Source organism: Pelodiscus sinensis, chromosome 1 (genome assembly GCF_049634645.1).
Source record: "Pelodiscus sinensis isolate JC-2024 chromosome 1, ASM4963464v1, whole genome shotgun sequence".
NCBI lineage: Eukaryota > Metazoa > Chordata > Testudines > Trionychidae > Pelodiscus > Pelodiscus sinensis.
In genome coordinates, this window is record NC_134711.1 from 133,415,464 (window position 1) to 133,424,751 (window position 9,288).

Sequence of the window (9,288 nt, forward strand, 5' to 3'; positions counted from 1 at the left end):
GTCAGCTTTACAAAAGATGTTGACAAATTGGAGCTGGTTCAGAAAAGAGTTACAAGAACAGCGTGAGGCATAAAAACCCTTCCTTTGCTGCCAAAGATTAAAGAAACTAAATCTATTTACTTTATCCGAGAGAATGCTAAGAGACAACTTGATCACAGTGCACAGGTACCCATGTGAGGAGCAGACTTTTGGGAGTCCCCTAACAGAATCCAATGGCTGGACACTGAAGCTACTCAAATTCACTCTAGAAAGAGGTGCACCTTTTTAACCATCAGGACGATTAGCCATTGGGGCAGTTTATCAATGAATGGAATGGATTTTCCGCCGTTGGCAGTCTTTCATTCCGGACTGTGCTCTCTTTCTCAAAGATATGCTGTAGCTCAAACAGCTTCTATGGGCTTGCTGTAGGAATTACTGGGTGAGGTTCTATGGCCTGTCTCATAGGATGACGAGATGGTCATTATGGCTCCTTCCGGCTCTAAAATCTAGGAATCTACTAAATCTTCATCTCTAAATGATGATCCAACTGAAAATTCCCTGTCTCTCTCCTCTGCAGACCGTGCTGAGGTACAACGAACCTCCCCCGCAGGTCTCCATAACCTTCTCTCTGCACGTCTCCACGCATCTGATTGACTGTGTGAAGGGCGACATGCGTGTCATCACTATCCGCATCCATGTCAGGTGACCCCGAGATGCCCCTTGTATGTGCCACTCATGTGGGACATGGCCTGCTCTGGAGAACAGCAGGGAGTGCAGTTTAATGGCTAGGAAGGAGGGACTGGGCATTTTGGGGAGGAATGGGCAGAGGGTGAATTTGGCAGCTGTGAGGGAAGGAGGTGGAAGGGACTAGGTGCTTCTGGGCTGAGGTTGTAGCCATGAAGCGTGGTTGGGTTGACTTGTTTGTTGGTAGAGGGGAGGGAGGAAGGAAGCTACCCCTAGAGAGAGGGGAGTGTAGGGAGATTCAAAGTGGGAATTGCTGGGAGAGACACAGGGGCTGTGGCTGTTCAGAGCAGGGCAACTATCTTAAATACCCTCCTATAGCTATCAGTGGCGTGTGACTCCTCAAGTTGGGGAGACAGGGCACACCTGGATTCTGGCCTCATCCTGAGGTCCATCCCCATTCAGCTTCCTGTCCTGGAAGATCTGCCAATGCTCCACCTCCAACCCCTTTTAGCCCCCCTTGCCTGCTGCTTGTGCCTGTTTGCTCCCTTCCCAAGATCACCCCACCTGCTGATCATGCCTCTTCACCCCCACCCTCTTCGTGTACACATACTTCTTTTCTCCCAGCCCCTTCCACCTGCCCACCAGACGGCTGGCCGCTCGCATGCCTCTTGGATCCCCCACTCACTGGCTAGCCAAGTCTCCCATCCATCCAACCACTCACACTCACTTGCCTTGTCACCCACTTCTCCTCCCTCTTGCCAGCTGTCCAATCACAGCTTGTGTGTGCCTCTTCACCTCCTTGCATGAGGCTCCCCTGCGGGCGGTGGTGGGACAGAATGAAGACATATGGGAATGGTGCTTTGTGGGGGTCGGGGTGCTGCAAGCAGGGCTGCGAGTGAAATGCCCACCCTTTCAGTGATGGTGTGCTCCAAAAGCAGTGGGCAGGCTATCTGGAGAGGCTTAGCCATCTCTGATGCCAAGGGGCTGTCTCAGGCCTAGTGCCTGCCTGAGGAAGAAAACTGGGGGAGACAGGAGGTGGGAAAAGATGTATAGACTCATTTAGACCCTGTTCACAGGGTCTCTGACCATCTGCATCCTCCTTCTCCCCCCCACCCCAGCTACGTCGGCAGCAGAGTCACTTCCAACATGGTGATTGTGGAGGTCTCCCTGCTGTCTGGATTCAGCCTGGCTTCGGGCTCCCGCACTTTGGTAAGGCACCTGGGAAGCAGAATGGGATCATGTGGAAGGGGTCCCATCCAGTCAGTGCTGGTGGGATCCATCCTTGGCCCCGGGGAGGACGTAAGTTTCATAGGCTCCATCCTGAATGATGGGTGGTGAGTGAAAGCCCAGCTTGGGAAGGCAAGCCCCACCCCCACTCCCACCCCTTCCACCTGAGGCCCTACCCCTGGAGCCACGCCCTACCCAATCCCAGCCCAATCCTTCCTGGCCATGTGCAGAGCCTTGGCCTCAGCCTTCCCAGCGGCATCCCCAGCCTTAGGTGGCTGGGCATGTAGGTAGTTTTGGGAAGTGTGCCTTCCCTGGCCTCCATTACTGACCGCCCACGTCACCCTAATCTCTCTGACATTTAAACCCCAGAGTGGGATCTCGAATCTCAGACACATCATGGAGATCACTGTCCCAATGATCCAGGCAAATCCCAGTCCCTCGTATCACAGGAGCTAAGTGACCATGAGAGAGGAGAGAGTGCTCTGATGAAGGACTAGCTAGGAAAGGGTTAGTAAGCACCCACCTGCTCGCTGGCTATAGGGCTGTTCATGGCATGAAGGGAACATTTCTATAGGAATTCTGATCCTCACTCCCTCAGACCTCCAGCTCAACCATTACCTTCCCTCTTTTCTCCCATCCCAGTTGCAGAGCAGTCTCCTGGTGAGGAAAATGGAGGTGAGCCAGAACAGTGTCTCCATCTACTTGGACCAGGTAGGTCTGATTGAGATAAGAACAGGAATAGCAGGGGACTGCAGGGCAGGACTGCGGGGCACTGGCAGGGCTGTGTGGGGAGCCCAGGGCTGGAATAGCAGGAGGCTGCAGGGCAGGGCTGAGGGGCACTGGCAGGGCTGTGTGGGGATCCCAGGGCTGGAATAGCAGGGGGCTGCAGGGCAGGGCTGAGGGGCACTGGCAGGGCTGTGTGGGGAGCCCAGGGCTGGAAAATCAGGGCAGGACTATTGGGCTTGAAAAGTCAAATCTTTTAATGCGTAGCCCTTTCAAAGTCCCTGAATTCCTCATTCTCATTAAATTCCTGCCCAGACTCTAGCAGAGTGAACACAGTCTCTGGAGCCAAATTTAGGGAAGTAATGAAATAAATAGCTCACTGGTGAAGTCTCTCTTCTCCTTCCCTACCTCCACCCCCAGTTGAGCAATACGACCCAGACATACGCTTTGCAATTGGAACAGCAGATTGTGGTGACCAACCTGAAGCCTGGACACATCAGAGTCTATGACTACTACCAGCCAGGTGTGTTGCTGAGCTGCTGGGGCATCTGGGCAGGCAGGGACACGGTGAGTCTGTGTGGGTATAACTTGGATTTCTTTGTCTCCCCATGCAGAGGAGCAGGCCCTGTCTAACTACAGTGCCATCTGCAGCTGAGGTAAGTGGGAACTCCATGGACTTGCCTCCCTGCCCCCTCTGTGCATCCAGTACTAGCCTCTTTGCCCCTCAAACAATGCCTGCCAGGTGGACACGATGGCCCCTCCTGCTGCCAAGGACAGCTCCCAGTGTCTCTGTGGTAGAAGCATCTGCCTCCCCCACTCTGGGGGCTTCTTCTCCCCTGTCTCACTGATCCTAGCAATGGAGTCGTTAACATACTTCCCATGTGACAGGGCATGTTTCTGGGTCAGGGACCACACCAGTGATAGCAGTGGGGCATTGCTTCCAAGATTACACCTTTGTAACGTGCACCTCATCGGGCAATACTTGGGAGACGTATGGGAGCTTCAGAAGCGCAGAGCATGGCTGCCCATATGTGGCATAGTGTGTCATGTCAGACGTCCAATACTTCTCGGACACCCTGGCTTCCAAGTAGCTCTCCCACATAGTGTTCATAATAGTAGCCTATGGCACAGAACATGAGGAATGGTTTTCTGCTAGAGAGCCCCACTTCTCTCCCTGGGCCATTCTGCAACAGCTGAGACAGCAGAGTCATTGGAGCTGAAGCTGCTTCAGGTTAGATAAGAGAGGTATTCCCATTGAAAGCCCACAGTCTCTGGAATTTGCTCCTCCCACACAAGTGTGAATAACTGATTTCACCTTCTTAGTACACTGCAAAGTCCACGTCCCTCTTTTTGTACTGGCTTGTAGAACATTCCCACTTGGAGGTGGACGAGAGTGGATGGTGGTTTGGGCAGTACTGTCATTTCTTGCTCTCCGTCTCTCTCTATGCGCAGTATTCTTTTCAGTCTCGCCATCTCAATCTCCTTCACTCTCATTTTACCCTTGATTCATGCTACTTCCCAATTGTCTCTAGATAATCTCTCCATCTCTGTTGCAGCACACAGGGAGGAGGATGTCGGATGGAAGTTATGCTCCCAGCAGTAGTCCCTGCCTGAGCTGAGTAGGATTTCTCAGCTGTCCTTGCTGGGGCAAGGGATGGCTTCACAGTACCACCTGCAAGGGGCTGGGACATTGGCACTAGGTGGGTGGGGGAATCTCCATGGGCTCCCTGTTGGATTGCAGGGCTAGGCACAGACTAATGTTCCTCGCCCAGGTAGCCATTTCCTGGTGAATTTTTTGGGTGTCTGATTATTTTTGATCATTTTTAATCTGAGAATATTCTTGAGTTTGAAAAGAATGAAAATAAAATGGAAATCACATATCCCAGATGCTGTGGTGTTTGATTGGCTCCCTAACAGTTGTTCCAGAGGAAATGTGTGGGTAATTTGTCAGACTGACACTATTGGTGTGTGTCTGACATTCACTTCTCCCAGTGATAATTTCATAAGATTCATAGGCCAGAAGAGAAACATTGTGTTAAACTACTCTGACCTGTTGTATAACCCAAGCAGATCTTTTAGAAAAACATTCAATCTTGGTTTAAAAATGGTCAGTGATTTAGATCCTTGGTAAATTGTTCCAATAGTTCATTAATCCCATTGTTAAAAATGCATGCCTTATTTTCAGTTTGAATTTGTCTAGTGTCAACTTCCAGCCACTGGAGCGTGTTATACCTTCCTCTGGGAGGCCAAAGAGTCTATTATTAAATCTTTGTTCCCCCTGTAGGTATTTATAGGCTGTAATTGAGTCACCCCTTAATTTTCCTTTTTTTAGGCTTACTTGAGCTTTTTGAGTCTATTACTATAAGACATATTTTCTGATCCTTTAGTCATTCTTATAGGTCTTTCTTCTCTGAATCCTCTTCAATTTATCATCTGGAATTGGGGGTATCAGAACTGGACACAGTATTCTAATAGTATTCACCACACCAAATATGGAGGTAAAATAACTTTTCTACTCTGACTCAAGATTCCCCTGTTCATGCATTCCAGGAGCACATGAGCTCCCCCCCTCCCATCACACTGGGAGTTCATTTTCAGCAGATTATCCATCACAACTCCAGTTCTTTTTCAATCACTGTTTGCCAGAATAGAATCTCCTATCCTGTAATGTATGATTTACATTCTTTGTTTCTATAGGTAGACATTTACATTTTGCTATGTTAAAAACACATATTTGCTTGTACCATTTACTAAGCAACCCAGATGGCCTCTGAATCAGAGACCTGTTCACTTCCTTATTTACCTCCAATTTTTGGGTCATTTGCCAACTTTATCTGTGATGATTTTGTTTTCTTATGTATCATTGATAAAAAACATTAAATAATAGAGATCCAAGAACCAGTCCCCACTAGAAACAGACCTGCTTGATGATGACACCCATATACAATCACATATTGAGACCTACCAGGCAGTTTTTAATCCATTTAATGTTTGCTGTGTTAATTTTATATTGTGCTAGTATTTTGATCAAAATGTCATACAGTGCCAAGTCAAATTCCTTATAAAAGTAAAAATATATAATGTCAACTATATTGTATGTGTATGCCAAACTTGTAACAAAAAATATATCAATTTAGTAGGAAAGGATTTATTTTCCATAAACCCACACTGATATGAATTAATTGCATTTCCCTTTTAATGGTTTATTCACTAATTCCATTATCTTGCCTGGATCAAAGTCAGGCTGACAGACCAAGGGAGCCATTTATAGAAAGCTGGTGAGTGAGGACAGTAGCCCCTTCCCAAGGTTGGAACCCCTGGATTTCATACTTGAGCTCTGCTTAAAGCTGCCTGCCCTGGCTCCAGAGTCAGATCTTAACTGCAAGAGAGTTTGAGCTGCTTGCAGCTTTGCCTTTGGGACGGGGAGTTTGTTATAAAAAGAAGGGAGGCAGGTGATTAAGAATAACAAGAGGCTGGGCATTCATGTCATTGAAGGATCGTTAGAGCATCATGAAAACATTGCCTGGGACTCCACTTTAAAGATAGGGGGAAAGAGTAGGAATGAGTGCTGTTCTTCAGGGATCTGCATTTGGACCACTACTTTTAAACTTTTCATAAATGTTCTTGAAAAAGACGTGAACAGGGATAATCCAAAACTGACTGCAGGGATTACAAAGGGATTTCACAAAACTGGGTAATTCGGCAACATAAAGGCAGATGGAATTCAGTGTTGATAAGCACAATGTAATGCACATGGAAAAATATAATCCTGACTATAGACACAAAATAGCTGTTACCACTCAAGAAACAGATCTTGGCATCATTGTGGATAGTTCCCTGAAAACATCTGTTCAATGTGCAGTGTCAGTCTAAAACCTAAAAAACTAACAGAATATTGGGAATTGTTAGGAAGAGAACAGATAAGACAAAATACCATATTATCTCTATATAAAGTCATGGTATGCCAACCTCTTGAATACTGTATGCATATCTGGTCAATCCATCTACAAAATATATATTGGATTTGGAAAAGATACAGAAAGGGCAACAGAAATTATTAGGGTTAAGGAACAACTTCCACAGAAGGAGAGATTAACAAGACTGTAACTTTTCATCTTGGAAAAAAATGACTACAGGGTGGGAGGGTATGTTAGAGGTCTAGAAAATCATGAACGGTGTGGAAAAATAGAATAAGGAAATGTTATTTATTCCTTCAGTAACATAACACAAGAAGCTCACCCAATTAAATGTATAGGCAGCAGATTTCAAACAAATTGTTTCACATTAAACATGTGGAACTCTTTGCCAGGAGATGGTGGAAAAGCCCAAATTATAACAGGGTTCCAATAAGAACAAAATAAATTCAAGGAGGGTAGGTCCATCAATGGCTACTAGCCAGAACAAGTAGGGATGCTATCCCTAGCCTTTGTTTGCAGGAAGCTGGGTATGAGCGACAGGGGATGTATCATGATGCTTGCCTCTTCTGTTTATTCCTTCTGAAGCACCTGGCACTGGCTCCTGTTGGCAGACATGATACAGGCCTAGAAGGACCTTTGGTCTGACCCAGTATGGCCATTCTGATATTATTATATAGAGCTGAAATGTATCTGCTCTCTCTCTCTCTCTCTCTCACACACACACACACTCACACACACACACACAGAGAGAGAGAGAGAGAGAGAGAGAGAGAGAGAGAGAGAGTCCTGCCAGATGATGTTATAGTTACCAGTCCAGAGTCTCGATCAATCTAGTGGCCAGCCAGATCGATCACAGAGGGGGAGCCAGGCTTTGTTGGTCATGATCTGATGCCCCCCTGGAGTTGGTGGCAAGACGAACCCAAAGTTCTATAGCAAAGCACCCTGCTTTTATAATCCTTTTCTCTGTTGAAGTCTATGGATTTTGTTGTGCCAGTCTGTGACCAGTTATTGTTATCTTCTGATACTGACATTTCAAACATCTCTGAAAAGTTCATCCTGTCCTGGATTTAATCAGTTGTTTTCAGGGTTGCCCCCCCCCTTCACCTTTAGAGTTGTCAGTTCTGCCAATCCTTGACCATGGGTACGCACTGATGGTCCCTCTGACGCCGATATGTCTCTTTGCAATCTGTCTTACACAGACTGTCTTCATCCCGCATTCTCCTCCTTCTCTCTTGACCATCTGGCTCTAACGATGACCTTCACACCTTATCTCATTCACACAAACAGTCTTTCACAGCGATACAAACAGCAGAGTTTTATACTGAACAAAAGCAAACAGCTTTGTAAATTGCTTTACTAAATTTTGTAATTGAAACAGTTCACATTGAAGACCCGGGCCTTCAATATTTCTAATCTCATTAACATAGACACAGTACCAAAATCCTGTCTCTTTACTTATAAACTTTAAAAGAAATGTATATTTAACTAAAGGACTTAATTAATAAAATATTAAATATGTTAGCTTACATTACTACATTATTAAACCTAAAATACAAATATAAAAAGATATAAAACCCTTACGCTAACACCCTTGTTGTAATGCACTAAATCAGCAGTTCTCAAACTTTTTGGGCTCCGGAGCCCTTTACATGCGTAAAAATTTATGCGGAGACCAAGCAGTCCACTGATTGTATGTGTTGTACCTATTGATGTATCCAGTTTGTCAACCTCGCAGAGCCCCTGGCCATGTTTCACGAAGCCCTGGGGCTCCATGGAGCACAATTTGAGAAACACTGCACTAGATCACACTCCCCTTCCAGAGCTGAGAGAGAGTCCTGACAGGGTCTGTCTCTCCCAACAGAGTTAGCAACAAAGTAAGAATAGACATTAAAATGTTAAGGCTAAGCAGTGTCCCCTAAGTGACTTGTCAGAATATGTTAGTGTTAGCGCTGAATGGGTCTAATATTTATTTAATTTTTGTTCTTTTATATAAGAGTTAGATACAGTGCTCATGTCAGCTAATTGCTGAGTTGTCTGACAAAAAAAGTAGAGATTTCCAGTACCTTGGTAGCCCCTGGATAGAGATGTTGTATATGGTGGTGACAGGCAGATGGGCTTGGTTCCCCCCCCCCCCCTCCCGATTTGGTTTGGAGCTTGTAATGTGCATGATCAGTAACACTTCTGAAGCCTCTGTCCTCAGTCCATGCCCCATTATTTCACTCTCTCCACTAATCACGGCATGCACAGGTTGGTTCCCTTACCAAAAACTGAAATGTCGCCCCTGTGACAGACCTGTAATCAACCAGGTTGTACCATTTACCCTTTTAAAAAAGGGGCACACCATTAGATTTTTTTCCAATCCTCTGGAACTTTCTCAGGGCTCCAAGACTTATTGATTATGAATAAACATGAATGATCCAGGAATCCCCTAAGTGAACTCTTTAAAAACTCTTGGTTATAAGTGCTCTTGACCTGCTGATTTAAAATAGCTGTAACTTTAGTAATGTCTGTTTAATATCTTTTATAGATTCTAGTGGACTGGGAAGAACGTTGTATCACTTTGTGAGGGAGACTATATCATCTGTTTTCCCCAAATGCAGAATAGTAATATTTACTGAACGCTTTTGCCTTTTTTATCTTAAATCACCATTTACTCCTACCCTTTGCACCTATCTTTTGACTGGAGTGCCTAGCAATGCTTTCAGGATCATCTAACAATCCTTAATTTAGTGATATGCCTTTTGTTATCTTAATCTGC

General features: G+C 45.7%; 1 protein-coding gene across 2 annotated transcripts in view; it reads left to right on the plus strand.

Moving 5' to 3' along the window:
* The window catches only part of LOC102452987 (alpha-2-macroglobulin-like protein 1), a 46,552-nt gene extending 37,499 nt beyond the window's left edge, over positions 1–9,053 (plus strand). For both annotated transcript variants that reach the window (XM_025183032.2, XM_025183031.2), the window contains 6 exons: positions 557–681; positions 1,782–1,872; positions 2,533–2,601; positions 3,034–3,136; positions 3,228–3,269; positions 4,170–9,053. In XM_025183032.2, the coding sequence (XP_025038817.2) occupies positions 557–681; positions 1,782–1,872; positions 2,533–2,601; positions 3,034–3,136; positions 3,228–3,268 (429 nt within the window). In that variant the 3' untranslated portion in view covers position 3,269; positions 4,170–9,053. The remainder of the gene's footprint in view (positions 1–556; positions 682–1,781; positions 1,873–2,532; positions 2,602–3,033; positions 3,137–3,227; positions 3,270–4,169) is intronic.
* Positions 9,054–9,288: the final 235 nt, after the last annotated feature.